This window comes from Pyxicephalus adspersus, chromosome 1 (genome assembly GCF_032062135.1).
Source record: "Pyxicephalus adspersus chromosome 1, UCB_Pads_2.0, whole genome shotgun sequence".
NCBI classification, from domain to species: domain Eukaryota; kingdom Metazoa; phylum Chordata; class Amphibia; order Anura; family Pyxicephalidae; genus Pyxicephalus; species Pyxicephalus adspersus.
The window spans coordinates 97,850,114-97,866,033 of record NC_092858.1 but is presented as its reverse complement, the minus strand read 5'-3'; the positions used below and the strand labels follow the sequence as shown (position 1 = coordinate 97,866,033).

General features: G+C 37.3%; 1 protein-coding gene across 15 annotated transcripts in view; it reads right to left on the bottom strand.

The window, feature by feature from the left end:
- The window catches only part of LOC140336694 (protein 4.1-like), an 81,433-nt gene that overhangs the window by 31,646 nt on the left and 33,867 nt on the right, over positions 1-15,920 (bottom strand). For 12 of the 15 annotated variants that reach the window (XM_072420035.1, XM_072420026.1, XM_072420044.1 and 9 more), the window contains 9 exons: positions 14,011-14,086; positions 12,595-12,813; positions 10,603-10,690; positions 7,679-7,831; positions 4,727-4,824; positions 4,460-4,632; positions 2,498-2,614; positions 1,274-1,378; positions 18-202 (listed from right to left, as the gene is read on the bottom strand). In XM_072420035.1, the coding sequence (XP_072276136.1) occupies positions 18-202; positions 1,274-1,378; positions 2,498-2,614; positions 4,460-4,632; positions 4,727-4,824; positions 7,679-7,831; positions 10,603-10,690; positions 12,595-12,813; positions 14,011-14,086 (1,214 nt within the window). The remainder of the gene's footprint in view (positions 1-17; positions 203-1,273; positions 1,379-2,497; positions 2,615-4,459; positions 4,633-4,726; positions 4,825-7,678; positions 7,832-10,602; positions 10,691-12,594; positions 12,814-14,010; positions 14,087-15,920) is intronic. The other 3 variants (XM_072420080.1, XM_072420063.1, XM_072420088.1) reach the window with 3 other exon arrangements.

Here is a 15,920-nt window from a genome sequence, read left to right as displayed (position 1 = left end):
CAAGATGATGCAATAACCTTAGGGGAGATTCTTGGCTCTGGGATCCGTTCCTGAATTTTCTTTTCTTCAATTTTTGTTGAAGATTCTTCTACTCTGTGACTAGCAGACTCCTTGGAAGGTGTAGGCTGTGCAATTATCTGGCTTGGAGTGATGACAGGTGCAGACACTGGTCGAGGGTTACGTTCAGGGGTGGGCACTGCAGCTGTTAAACATAACAAGGTACATTAGAGGAACACATTAGGCCATAGCTCTGCGTGATGTAAAATATCAACCATCATATATGCATGTCTTCAAATTTCAACTATCATTTTGCAAAAAAAAAATTGCATGCCCCAATATGGTATTATATAAGCAAGGCAGCGGAGCATTTAGTAAACATGCAAAACAATTCACAAAGCACCTTAGATTAACATCCTAGTAATCTTCAGATTTGGACTTGGAGGACTACAGAAACATTATTAATATTGCAAAGTGGTCAGGACAAAAATAGTTACTCTAGGTGTGGTATATAATTATTAATTAAAAGCAATATTATTATTGTTGAAAAAAACTCTTAATATTTTAATAACTAAAAATTTTCTCTTTTACAGCATCAAGAGAAGCATTTCTCTTTTACAGCATCTACTGGGGTACGGTTTATTTTTACACATGTTGTTGCTAAAATATTACTTATTTTATTACTACAGGATGGAACTTGAGGCGTTTTAACATGTTTCTACAGATAATGGACATGGTAAAAAGGCAGGACACTTTACGATAAGATAGTGGACCATCTCTGGAAGAAAATTATATTTATGTGAACAGAACATTCTTAACAGGGAATATTAAGTTTTTGAACATAAAAACTCAGTAGTAAATAATAACTATGTGCCTATGTGCCATGTCAGCCAGCCACAAAAACTAGTTTCATGCATTTTGCAGAAATTAGTCACATAACACACAATACCTACTTAACCCAGCAAACAATAGTTATTTAATTTAACACCACACCTAAAATATAACAGACCATACATAAGCTTTTGTAGCTTCTGTATAATACCTGTAAAATGTTTTTTTCTCAGATAATAATTGAAGACACAGACAAGTCAAAGTGCCGCAGATTTTTACTTTTGGCATGATGTGATGTGAAATCAAATGAAGTTTAGTTGATCAGCAAACAACTAGTACATAAAGTTTTTTTTTTGTTTTTTTTTTTAAATAAAAAGCAGCACAGTCTGGCACACAGGAGTTTGGATTAGAACAGCCAGCAATCTCGGCTTCCACACAATGGTACCTGGCTGCTTAGTTTCCACCTCCACTATGTGGGGCTGCTCAACGCCATTTATATGCTCCGGCCTTTTGAGGTCAGACTGCCCAATGTTTTTGAATGTGATCTGTTCTGTAAACAAGTTTGTGAGATAGAAGTGTGACGGAAACATTGTGGATTGCCACACACCAGATGAACAACCTAAAAAACACTTCAAATACAACAGCAGAATGCCAAATTAGCTGAGGCCCAGACTGCAAGAGTTTATGGTTGCAAATGATGTGCTAATATTTAGCACAATACCTTACCAATCACTGAACCCGAATGTGTATGCAGATCAGCAAAGCAAAGAGTCCTTGTCTGCTTATTACAGGTCACAAACCAAAAATTAAAAACGCTTTGAATAAGTAAGGCAGACATGCAAATAGAATTTCACTAAGCTGAGGTTAACATTACCATTTATTATTATTCCATATATAAACCAATATTCATATAGCTTTTCTTTAAGTAAAACAAAGAAATAACTGGTTAAATGGGTTTTCAGTTCTAGTCTCTACTTGGGTATAAACACGATTTATAGATAGTATTACAAGTGATAAAAAGTTCAGAAAAGATGTATTAAAGCTCAGTGAGGCTAACGTTCTAAAATCTTGACCTTGCTTTGAAATTGGACAGTTTTAGAATGTATTGAGATTAGGGAAGTATATGCCCACCAAAAGAATCCAGAATTGGTGCTGTCTTTTGAATCTAGCAGTGTATTTACTAAGTAACTTGTTTTGCTAAGAATCAATAATGTTGTTTGCTACCTTTCCCTACTAAATTATTATCTTGAATAGGATCATTTTGCATTAAACGTTTGCAGTCTACAAATATGGATTATGCTCTCTGAAGAAAAAAAATAATTCTTAAGGTTTCTAAAGTACACTTTTATCACTGGTTTGTTAGGATCTGGGCAAAAAGATTTCAATTCTCTAAAAAACAGAAAGACTGACAGTAATCTTTGGTAATTTAAAGAAAACCAATCTTTTAGATATTGATAAAAGCTGGGTCTACATTTTGTATTATTTCCTTTATAGCTATTGTCTTAAATACATTGAAAATGTAGTCACCTAGCAGTCTTGGAGAATGGTAAGCAAAAATCAATGCAGTCCTGTAGTCCTATGAACTAAGACAAGGCAGAAAGATGCAGACGGCATAGAACAAAAAGCAGTATGTGCAGGCAGAACACAGCCTAGAAACTGCTACATATACCTTTGTAAGGCACCATCGATGGTACAGTTGAAAATGGATTCTCTAACTCAAACACTTCCACGTCATTATCATCATCTTCCAGGGTTCTTACCTCAAATGAGGCATGCTTTTTCTTTGCTAAGGCAAAGATTAGCAAGAATTTGAATTTGAAAAAGTTTAAACAAAACCAATGGTTGAAGTTCACATACTGTATAGCATTTATATTGGGATAAGCAGAAATTATCTGAGGTGATAGAAGGTGAACATGAGATCTGATGACAACAAATAAAGTATTCCTTGCAACAACTGACAATGTATGATATTAGGCAAAACTATTTCCAGGCTTTATAACAGTACAAGGTAAAGTGTATGTCGAGCCATTTTTTTAGGTTTGTATACACCAAGGAATGGTTAAAACCCTTACCAGGTTAATAATGTACATGATGCACTAATCCATTGATCTAGCTAGACTACATGGTAACTGGCAACTTACCTTAGCCAGATGACATCCTCCTTGGTCAATAAATGATTCCCAGTTTCTAATGGCTAAGAGTGCTCTACTTTGCTTCATTCCAAGAAAACTGCATGCTTACATGCTGACATGAGTGGAGCCAGCAAGTGTTCATCCTGCCCAGTACTGTCTACAACCATGTGATTGCACCTCTGCTGCATCTCAGTAGCCAGTTACCAAGGAGATGTCACTGTAGAAGCGCTGTCTTTCATTCTCCTTTCTCTCCACACGTAACTGGCAAAGCATCCCAAAAATCCTACCCCATTTCACAATACCAGTTTTGGTTCCTTATGAGTAGGGAAGCGGGAAAGGAAAGAGGAGATGCAGCACCACAGCTCCTAACCATTAGGCACAGCCTCAATAAAAGACTGTATATAAAGTTATTTTTAAGTAATGACAAAAATGTATTCCTTTAAGAGCACTTGATGTGAAAAACAACAATAATAACCTGATTACTTATTTTATTTAAAAAAGTGTGCATTCCCCTGGAAAGATATTTCCATTAGTTTCTGTCTGTACAACTAGCAAGGGAAAAGTCCCCACTGGACAAAGATCACAATTAAAAAATTACAGGAGTGGGTCTCTGAGCGTGAGAAAATTAGACACATGGAACTGATGGTAGCAGAGGATGATGATCGCTACGAACAGTTTAAAGTAACCTGGGCTGTCTGGGACTGGTTTAAAGAGTCCCTCCAACTTCAGACATACCTGACATAGACTTATCTATGGATACAAAGCTAGGTTCCCACTTATTGGGCCTATGGCATCCAATACAGCACTACCCGTTTCCCCGGCCACACCCGTGTTCCCCTTCTCTTTTCCCCTGTTTCTCAGGCCGCCATGTTGGTTTAGTTAAACCCCCCCCCCCCCCCCCCCCTCCAAAAAGAAAATGAGGTCAAACTAAAGTTACACCCCCCCCCCCCCCCCCCCTTCCTGGATTTGTGAGACACTCTCAACCAGGAAGACTTTTCAGCATTAGGTGTGTTATGCACAAACTGCATATGATGGTACAATGTAGATTAACATGTTATGTTCATGCAGCTAATTAGTCACTGAGGGCGGGCTCCTTCGGTGATGGTAACCTGTACAAGTACTGTAATCCAAGATATTTTTCTGGCATATTCCTTTGGTATATTTTGGTTAATATTTTGTATGTATAATGCGTTTGTTTGGTAATATGTAAATGTTGTTTTTGTTTATAAACCTAATAAAACTGATTGACACAAATGACAGGGGGTTATCTAATACAAAATTTTACTCTAAAAAAAGGGCTTTAAAAGCACAGCATTTTCCAAATGTCATGAACCAAGAAATATTAGGTCTGGGATCCCAAAGATCCAAAAATCATAATGGGAATCTTGAACAGTTTTGGACTTGGTACATTGTAGTCAATAGTTGATCATGTAAACTTTCCTATGAAACTGTAAAAAGATAATGTGTTACTAAAAAGAAAAAAAACATCATACACTTACCTCCATCCAAGCTACGTGAGGCTCGCTTACTGGCAGTGCGTTCAAACTGTGGGGCAGGTCTATCTATGAGCGCGCTAGCATGTCTAGTTTGGGCCTGTGTGCGCCCACTGTATCGAAATTTGGATCCCAATGACAGGAACCGGTGTTTAGGAATGGACTCTGTAGATGTCAACCTGAAAGGCAAAAAAGTGTAATAATTGCAGAGCAAGCAAACAATTGTATAATTAAAAAAAAAAAAAGTTGGGCCACAAGTTAAACTGAACCAACCTGAAAAATGTGTGGTGCTCCACACAGACCTTCCAAAGTTTTTTTGCAGCCCTGTAGCTGGGTAGTTTAAATCCTATAGTACTCTCATACTGTTCTTGCTATTGAGAGAAAAAGATGATTGTGTTAATATACAGCATACCAAATGTAACAGTAAAATTTTCTATTTTTTCCCCATTTGGAGCCTCCACCTTGAAGAGGAATTAAACCCAAAAACGACCCAAAACAAAAAAATACACTTACCTTCAATTCCGCAGAGCAGTCGATCCCTCCGGAGGTTTCTTCCATCGGGTCCCCTGTTGTTCAGCATCTATCGTCGGGCTGGCGCTCTAGGCGCCGGCATCTTCTCTCGGTTCTTCCTCCTGTGTCACCCAATGCAGGCGCGAGATCAGGTGACGTAGATGGGGGAAAAAACTTGCCGATCTCACTGCGCATGCGTGAGATCAGCAATTTCTTTCTCTTTTGGCGAAAGGGCTCCTTCTGCGCATGCCCAAGCATCTCAGAAGAAACAGCCAAGACCCTCCTGGGATGCGTAACGTAGGTATCCTGGGAGGCTCTGCGCTCCCATTCATTCTCGATCGCCTAGACGGTGCACCCTTTTTTGTTATAAAAAAAAAGGGTGTTGCACTGAAAAAAACACAAACAGAAATTTTACCTTACATAAAAAGGTTTTGTATACCCTTTTATGTAAAGTGAAACTTCTGAGTTTAGGTACGCTTTAAGTATGTGACTGATGCTGAATGTATAAGACAGAACAACTATTTTGCTATGTGGAATCAGCCATCTCTCTAAGAATTTTGAATGCAGCACAACATAAACAATACAGAAAGACACGCACATGTTGCAGTCTGTCATTTCTTAGTTCTGTCTAGTCAGAGGCGAACAGAGAGGAAACAGATGCTCACACAGAGATTGTTGTTTGGTATAAAAATACACCCAGTCAGAATACATAAATTCAGATGATGGGATGTGAACAGAAAATAGATTATGACCTATTTTTACATCAAAGCTCTTTTATCTGTGTTAAGAAGCTAGTGTGGACTGTCAGCGCATGCTTATAAAGAAACCCATAATACTTAATGTGGCATCACTGTCCAGCTGCATGGCACATGGAAAGCAAATATAAATATTTAAAAACAGCATTAAAGCTGGGATTTATTAGATTAGTAAACAATTGTATATAAAGTATATTGTCACAGCAATCTTTGCAGAATTCCCTGTCTGAATCCTTAAATTCAAATGTAATTTGGAAAATGAATCATCACTATCGCTTGCCTGGATCTGTGTCTAACACAGTGCATAACCTTGCACATTTGCCCAAACACCATCTGATGATTATGGCTAAATTTAGGGCAGCGTGGATATCAGCTATGTTGCTGCTCTACTTTCCTTCCTATAACAGTTAGCCCAGAGGTTAGCACTCTGGCCTTTGTAGCACTGGGTCCCAGGTTTGAATCTTGACCAGGGCTCTATCTGCTTGCAGTCTGCAGGTTCTCCCCGTGTTTGCCTGGGTTGTCTCTAGGTACTCTGGTTTCCCCCCACATTCCAAAAACATGCAGTTAGGTGAATTGGCTTCCCCCCTAAATTGACTATATTAAAGTCATATGACTATGGTAGGGACATTAGATTGAGAGTCCCTTTGAGGGACAGCTAGTGGTATGACTATGGACTTTGAACAGCGCTGCATATTATAATGGTGCTATATAAATACTGTATATATAATAATATTATTAATATTTATCAATAATTGGAAAAAAAAACTTTCTAATGAACAGAGAGTTAGAGTAGTGATTCATGCAAGATTGGGAAGGCACGTCTACAAACAATTTTCTCATGACATATTTCTATCTCGACCACACCAGGACTACTTTACAAAAGGTTTGGATGAAGAATATATTTGTTACTTTTAGGATAGCCCTTACCAACCCAAAATAAAAATTCTCTATTCACTGTGTTGAGTGTTTCCTTACAGGCTGTGCTGCACTGACTTATTTTTGTTGAATCAGCACAAAAATCCAGCAACTGAATTTTTTAACCAGGTCACTTGTCACAAACCAGAAAACACATTGCCAGCAGGACTTTTTTTGTAGTGAAGGAATACTACTACTAGACAAAGAACAAGAAGCATCTAAACTTTTACAACCATCAAACAATGTCTATACAAAAGTTTTAATTAAATGGCAAGAAAAACAGTTTAAAGAACTCCAGATTCAATATTTAGCAAACTATTAGGAGACTAAATGATATTTAAATCAAAGACTCTTAGGGCCAAGGCAATAGGCCAGATATATCCATGCTTCATTTGACATTTTTATCATGCTTGTCCATTATGTATAGCCACAATGCTAACCTGAGCAGGAGGTTTGACGTATCAAATAAATTTATATCTGGTAGTAGTGCTGATTTATAGGGTGTGATTTTATAAAGCTCTCCAAGACTGAAGAGGATACACTTTCATTGGTAAAGCTGGGTGATCCAGCAAACTTGGAATGAATTTCTTTAAAGTCATTTCCTATTTTCCAGAAAATGTTTTGAATCCTGGACCAGATCCATTCAAGGTTTGCTGGATCACCCAGCTTCACTGCTGAAAGTGTATCTTCTACAGCCTTGGAGAGCTTTAATAAATCAGGCCCATAATCTCCAGTCACGTGCTATGGAAAACTGCCTTTAAAACTCTATACCTTTTTTAGCAAAAAAAAAAAAAAAAAAGAAGAGCAGATGTAGAGATCCTATTTTAAAAATCAATAATCTCTATACCAGGAGAAGTTCATCCACTGCATGCACTTCGGGCATGTGCAGAAAAAACCCTTTTGTAAAAAAAAAAAAAAGCTATACTCATGCATGCGTAGTAAGATCAGCAATTTTTTTTCCCCCAACTACGTTGCCCTATCTCGTACCTGGGATGGCCTAATTCAATTGATCTAATAAAATAAACTCCTAATACTTCTTACGTACCTCTCCTGGACGAATCTTAATAAAAAAGCTGCTTCTTTTGTAGGAGATTTTTAACACTTTGGGCCATGGAAAGCGGTTGATCCTCAGGTTGTCCTTGAAGACCAAGAGACCTCCGGAGCAAACTCCAAGCTTAATATCTACGCCCTCTAAGTCCTGAAAAACAAACAGGTTATGTCACTCCAAAATGTTATTCTTGCAACAAGGGTATACAAGAGATATAAAACAGTAAGAAGTATTTAATCAGGGTTAAAGTCAGGCCTTTGGATGAATCCTTAAAAAAATCAAAGCTGTAAACAATTCTTTCCTGGATTTTTCATTGCATTTTTCCCTTCTAATTAAACCCACTCACTGAAAAAGTTGTGTCTCCTCCAGATATTCAACAATAGGCCGTTTCAAGAAAAGATCAATGTATGAGGATTTTAAGGATTTAAAGTTTAGTTAGATTTGATCCAAAGGGTGACCAGAGATATCAATTTTTTTTAGCATGTGATTACCCTCCCTAGTGGTTCATTTCTTTCCGGTTTTATATGTCTTAAAGCGGTACATTGTTTTTCAAGAAAATTTATTTTACAGTGTAATATAATAGTATGAGTATAATAAAGTTTGAAACACACAATCATGTAAAAATAATAAATTGAATGAATTAAAAAATCTATATATTTAAAAAAAAATGTTTTTATTTTTTTTTTAAATACATATTATACTCATACTAATATATATATAATGTAAAATGAATGTTCTTAAAAACAATGTACTGATTTTACACATATAAATCCAATGTATTGCATTGAATACAGTTATTTTGTATTGAATGCAATACAAATGGATTTTAAATTTCCCGCCCCGCCAGCAACATACACGCGCACCGACGTCACCGGGAACTCCCCGATGACTCATTGGGTGCAGAAGCCAGCCGGAAGAAGAGAGAAGAAGACGGAGATTGCAGCGATGGACAGCTGCGGATCAGGTAAGGCTCTATTTCCTATTACCTCCCATAGGATTACCTACTGCGAGTGTGACTCGGGGTTACCCCTTTTAGCAACTTTTTTCTACCCCCACTCACACTCAGGGTTACCTCTAGGGAGGTTAACAAGTAATTTTAGCATGTTTAAATTACATGTTACGTTACAAACCCTATGACCCCACAAAATGTTTCAACCTGCCAGAGAATGTCTGTATAAAGAAACTACATACTTGTCTCTTCTGGTGCTCACAGCATCGAAAGCTGCTCTAATCTAATCTAAAAATTGCTGGCAAAGCCTTCCTTTGAGACAAACATTTCAGGGTTTGTTCATCTCTAAGTCCAGCTGAAGCAATTAGCACCTTTGCTATCATCAATAATAATAATGGGTCAATATTAAACTGCCGAGGAAGCAGACCAGATATGCGAAACGAGTAGAGTTTTGAACACACCCTTTAATTATTTGCTGGTTACCCCACTAGTTTAGAGTGAGTTAAGGTGATACCTAATATTACTAGCAGCAAATTGTTGCTTTAGCAAGTACCTCGTAGTTACACGAGAATAGCAGAAGACATCTGTCTAGTGCCTCTATAGGCCTATTTACTGGTTTTATGGAATTATTTATATGGTATTTTTTGTTTGTAATTTGTTATAAATCTTTTAAGTGCCTTGCTAATGGAATATATGATTTTAACATACCTTTGAACTTGGTACCTTAAAAATCCCTCTATTTGGTATGCCTTCCCTCCTTATTTGGTAGTTCTCTTAACCTAAATAGGAAAATATACCCTCTGTTCCAATTTAGAGTATTTTTGGGATGTGGTACTTTACCACCATTTATTAAGGGGTTCTATCCTTCCCTACAAAATGTATAAATTGTTTCAGAAACAGAAGGTGAAGGGAAATGTTCCCATGGGTAAATCTTTTTTAGAGACAAGTAAGAAGGTATTGAAATTTACACACAGAATACAATTTCTGACTCATTGTCAAAAAACTGCTCAAAAATGGCCAACAATTAAAAAAAAAAATTCACAATGATTGTTGGGTGTCGAAAACAATCAAGACTATTGAATATTTTAGAAAATTATTGTTCTTCTTCATGCACATATACCGATGTACCAATTGTGCACAAAATCCTGTGTGTGTGGCCAACAAAAAAATGAGATATCTACAATGTCTTTGCAATCATATCAGTTACCAGTACAAAGGATGCAAAGCTTTCAAGAAAAATGTATAGTTGTCTTAAGAACAGAGTTGCAGACTGAGATTTTATTTGGTGGCAAGATTATGTTTCCGGTTATCTTAATAAAAATATTACACCAAGCTAGGAGCCCATTGACATTCCCCAGCTTTTGAAAATTAGGGAAAATAGGCAGGCCCCTTTTTAGAGTGCTCACTACCTAAGCTATCTGATACCAAAATACTGTCAGTCAGAAGAAGGGGCATGTGCCTAAGAATAAATAAAGAATGCTAAAATGTAAAGGATTAAAGAGTCCTAGAGAACTAGCTTACAACTCAGACACATATTTGCTCCTAACATTCTCTTTGTAAACACTATCCCCCACTGCTGTAGTTTACATGCAAAACTCTGCAAAACTTCAGTCTCTAACTGCGTATAGACGTCAGGTGAACGAACAAGTACTGTATACTGTAGCACTGCTCTGATCAATGAAGGCATCCAGCTGTGCTATCCTCCATAGGAGATCACAACAGTAATTTCTGATTGCTTGTTTATCAATCTGCTACAGTGGATTGATGAATGACATCAGGGGGACACTTTACACGTCAGATTTTCACCACTTTTTCTTGGGCAATAATCATCTGGTATGTGTACAAACACTTACTGAGCTACAATTAAATACAAACAGAAAAATCCACTTTGAATGTGTCTGTCATTCAGAATGTTTGCAACAGGTTAAGGAAATATGTACTACCAATATTGCAAGAAACCTTAGAAGGATACCTTAGCATGGTGAATATCCACACCATACATAGTTAGTTTTTTGGCATTTTCCAGAAATTCCAGGTCTGCTTGGGCAGGAGTCATTGACCTGAAAAATGTAAATAAAATATAGGATCAATGCATTATACTAATACAAACACACTACAATCAATTTCAGTTGGAAACCTTAAAAAAATAAAAGGATTAAAATGTATTATCTGTGTTGGATTTAATATGTCTGTGTCTGATTGCATCCATTAGTTAGGGGAGATTATTATGAATGAAAGATTAGAGCCCCTAATTGCATATTGAAGAGAAAAGATTTGAAAATAGTTATTTAGGGGTCCATTTATAAAGCAGTGAATCTGACATTCCCTAGTGGAGAATCAATTACTGTCACTGAAACACATGGTCCTGGAAGATTCTCCACCAACCCCTTACAGCTTTATTTATAAAACAGGGAATCTGACATTCCCAAGTAGGACCTTGGTAATTCCCACAAGAGAATCTTTGAGGGAATGTGAGATTCCCTGTTTTATAAATTGAGACCTTAATGTTGCATGAGAACATCTCATACTCTGTGTGAATGGCAAGCATGTCATGACTGTACATGTGAAGGCAGGACTTTGCAGACATTGTGCAATGGCCACCAATCACCACGCATACAATACACACTATGGATCCTTTACCAATGCACAGGCCACTGTTTTAAATCTGCAATCTGTTTACACTCCTTTACAGCTTTCATTACTTCTGTTTTTTGCGTTTTACAACCATCAAATGTATTATTATTAACCAATCTGCCCAACAAAAAGTATTCTATTTTTGTAATCATATAAATATAACATTTTGGGTATATTTATAAAGCTGGATGATTCTCAACTAGGGAATATTTCAGTGAATGTCAGATTGACCATTTTATAGTCCCTACTGTATATAAATATTTACTATTTCCAGCCAATAAATGGAGACTCTTATCCCCAACCCCCCCCCCCCCCCCCCCCCCCCCCCCCACACACACACACACACACACACAAACAAACACACAAATCAGGTAAACCCTTATTATGTTGCTGGAAAAAAATCTTGTTACACATGCTGATTAACTTTGACACTTCTGTGTGTAATGACATGTAACTCACACCATTCCTTCCTTGGTTTATCAAAAACGGTGCAATATATGGTTAATGCCAAACAATCCATTCAATTATTATCAAATCAAACAGTCCCTTGCACTACATACAGTCAGACTGTGTAACATATTGTCTTCTTTTAGGAGAAACCTTACCTAGGCACTCATTTTGCTTGATCTGTAATACCAATGTCATGTGTATATCCTGTATTAAATGTTCGTTTGTAAGGTAACACTCTTATTATAATAAAAACATATCATTCGAAGAAAAAAAAAATATTAACCCAAAGCCAAGATTCCATGCAACTAATGTCATAATCTGCAGCTAATGTCAATATACAGAGGGGACTAAAATAAAGGTGACCGGAGTAATGGTAGGGTAATTAAGGCAAAACAATTTTCATAGTTTGGTTTATTAGTTATACATAATAAGGATAGATCATTACAAAATTCTAGTCATGATACTTGTAGTTCAACTGTACTACACAGGCATTGTAGGGAATCTGCCAAGAGCATATACAAAACCATGCAATGCACTGTTGGAGAAGGGATTACTCCAACTTATATTAGGATTGCCCCAGATTTATCACAACAGTGAAAAACATGAAATAAAATACCAGCTGCATAAAAACTTAAATGCATACATAGCACATATTCATCTGCACTCATACTACTGGGGACTTGCAAAACATTTATGTGAAAATCCCCTGATTGTACACTTTAGATGATCACTATCTGATACTTAGCATCTTGACTAGTCTAGAGGACAATTTTAAATTTGAGGGTAAAATAAACTTGAAAAACAGCAAAATAAAAAAAGACTGGTAATTAGAAATGCAGCGTAAAAATGGCTGCTGCTGGTCCAAATTGTCCATCCTTACCTATAAGACTTGTGCAGCTCTGTGACTTTAGCCTCCAGATCCTTGGTTTGATTTGGGCTCAGTTTAAACTCACTGACATAATCTGTTCCATGTAGATCTTCATCGTAGTCTCCCACCTCAGACTGAACTGTGTAGGAACCCAAAAGAGCAAGAGTGGCAAAAGAGCATGGCAGACGCCCACTTAAAATGTCCTGTCGCAGTTGGAGACACAGGTAATATCTAGGGATGGAATTCAGAATTTAATGAATGTGTATGTACTATATTCAGCAAACAGACCTTGCAAAAGATGAAGGGAGCTTGAAGTGACAACCATGGATAGCACTGTGTAGAACAAGGGTGTCAAACTAAACATAGAGGGCCGAAATTAAAAACTTAGACCATTTTGGGGGCCAAACATGAAGTTTTTTGAAAAAATTGGGGAAGTTTACTACTTCGTCTATAACTAACAAAAACAAACCTCTCTACACACACCTTAGGGTTGAAAAGAATAATTTCTATCCATCAATGCATGCTGTGTGTTGTTCATCCTCTTACATCACAAGTTTGTCTGACACTAAAAACTTCACTATGCTAATACTTCACTAGGACCTTGAGGGCCAGATGTGGCCCGCGGGCCAGAGTTTGACACCCCTAGTGTAGAACTTAGGGAAATAGAACAAGCACTCCAAAAATACATGATTATTGCTTTATTATAACAGCACCATCACAACATGTGGGGGTCATGCAGACACTTGACCACTATGTTACCTTGAGAATGGGACCTGAACGGCCCTAAACCTTCGGCTTTTTAACATGTTGTGCCAGTTGTTCTAAAATAAAGCAAGAATTCTGTATTTTCGATAACTGGAGACTTTATCTTCTGTTTCCTGAGGTAAATGATTCACATATTACTGCTCATCTATATGATTTGTATGAGGACATGATTCCACAGACCGGATCACCTTCTTCAGGAGTCTGTGCTGTAGAAGCACTTCCATAGGACTGGTCCACATGGGCTGGCCTTTTAGAACCAAAAACACCCCGCGCATCTGTACGTCTAGGCCCATGACCCAATCACTGGTACACCAGCTGTCCTTTCTTGAACCACTGTTGGTAAGTACTGAGTATTACATACCAGGAACAGCCCAAAAGAACTGCTGTTTTGGAGATGCTTCGACCCAGTCCTCTAACCATTACAATTTTAGCGCAGTTCTTCACACTTGGCAATTATTCTTGCTTCCAACATGCCATCTTAAACAACCGTTTACTTGCTGCCTAATATATCCCATCTCTTGACAGGTGCTACTGTATAGCAATGTTATTCACTAGTCAGTGGTGTAATGTATTGGCTGATCAGTGCATATTCACTAATTTGAATTAGATCCAAATATAATATATTATCTAAAAAAAGGCAAAAAGCCTCCAGTGAGCTATTACCTGGTTATATCCTCTGTAAGTTGTGCAGGGTCAGGTGGATAAAACTTTACATGAAAGGTGAACTCCCATGGAGCACCTGCAAGAAAAGAGAAAATAAAAATTGTTACAGGTTTAGAAGAAAAAAGAAAAGAAAAAAAAACACACAGAATGTATGATAGTCTGCTGTTCTTGATGTACACCGACAGGAAGTGATCTGAATGCTGATGAGATTTGATTGATGATTCATATACATGAAGTTACCAACACATCTGATTAAAAAAATCTAAAAATAATCACTTGAATTTGAATAGATGATGGGTTCGCTGCCGATTCCCAGTATAAATTCACAACAGATTAGTTTGCTTTATCCGAATAGAAAGCAGTATGGAAGTGAAAATTAGCCTGTGTCGACTTGGCCTTTCCTTTATTTTCAAATTAGGACTACAGAACACCTTCCTCACCTCAATCACATATGAAGGATATGTAGAACTGAATGGGATGGGATTGGGATTACAGTTTAGTGCACAAGAGCTTGCAAGAACACTGGATTTCTGACAGATGTTACAAAAAGTGCAACAATAATGAAGAATATTTTTTTTAACTGAGAAAGCAGCAAACATATTGAAAATCCCACTTTTAACATGAGCAGTTCAGGCAGTTGGTAATGCAGAAAGGGACAGACGATGTCCTCTCTTCAACAACTGCTCTTCGCTGCCCAGCTGGTTGCCAGGGGAATGCAGCAATACCGGCTTCCCTTGCACATGCTGAGAATGAATGAACTCCCATGTTCCGGTGTGGGAATTACAACATCCACAGCCAATCAAGATGGACGAAGATCTTAAGCAGGGAGAGGAATAAAACGAAGATGGCAACGCTCTGCGCTAGAATGAGGCTGGAGAGTAGCGCAGGTTTAGTTTCCCTAGTTTTTTTTACCATGGTTTCCCAGTAAATAAACTGTTTATTCACATAATTATTGATCAGTAGCATGGAAAACCTCCTGTAGGCTCAACTGCTTCTCGTTATAGACATTTGTATCCGCTGCTGTATCATCACAGCCCAACTAGAATATTATAATCTACTAAATATGATCCAACTACCAGAAATGCAAACTCAGACTTTGCAACCATTACAAGACTCACAATGCTGACAGACAAACTTAGGTTACATATGCAAGGCCATTTAAGTACTTATTAAAAAGTCCACTCATAAATCAATAACTACCCAAAATCTTCCTTTAAATACAGCGTTGAAGTAATAAATCAAGTGTATAGCCTGAATTCTAAAGTTATCTATTGGGTTTTTTTTTTTTACTTCATGTCTGGCAAAAATGTTGTCTCACCAAGACTCATGAGGACTGTTGAGTTAGCACAACAAAATATTGGATGCCTTTACCACAGCAGCAGTATATAAATTCTAAGACATAAACCTACAACTGAACATCAATTCCCTGGTATGCATGTTTGTATTTTGAAAATAAAAACTGAGTGAGGCAGTGAAACGAAAATTTGTTAGGAGATCAGAGCAAAAAAACGTTGTGTGATCAGTGTACATGACAAAAGTAGGATATGTCAAGAATATAACAAATGTAATAATAAAAAAGGGTTTTTTTTGAAGAATTTTCAATTCACAGTTCTCCTCTGCAGAACTTCTTCACTACAAGATGCCATCAGTCTGATGATCTGATTTATCCTACTTCCTCTGAACCTGCAACTGGGCAGTGAAAGGAGGAGAAGCACATTGAGTATCTTCCCCTCCTACAAACATGATTATTGCTGGCACATAAAATAGTCCGCCCCTTCTGACGCCTAACCTTTCATATTCAAGCCCTTAACACTTACACTATTTGAAAAGTTACTATTTGATTAAGGTACTACACTATTTCAAAAACAAGTGTAGTGATGTATTAATGATTATACCATTGCATTGATTTG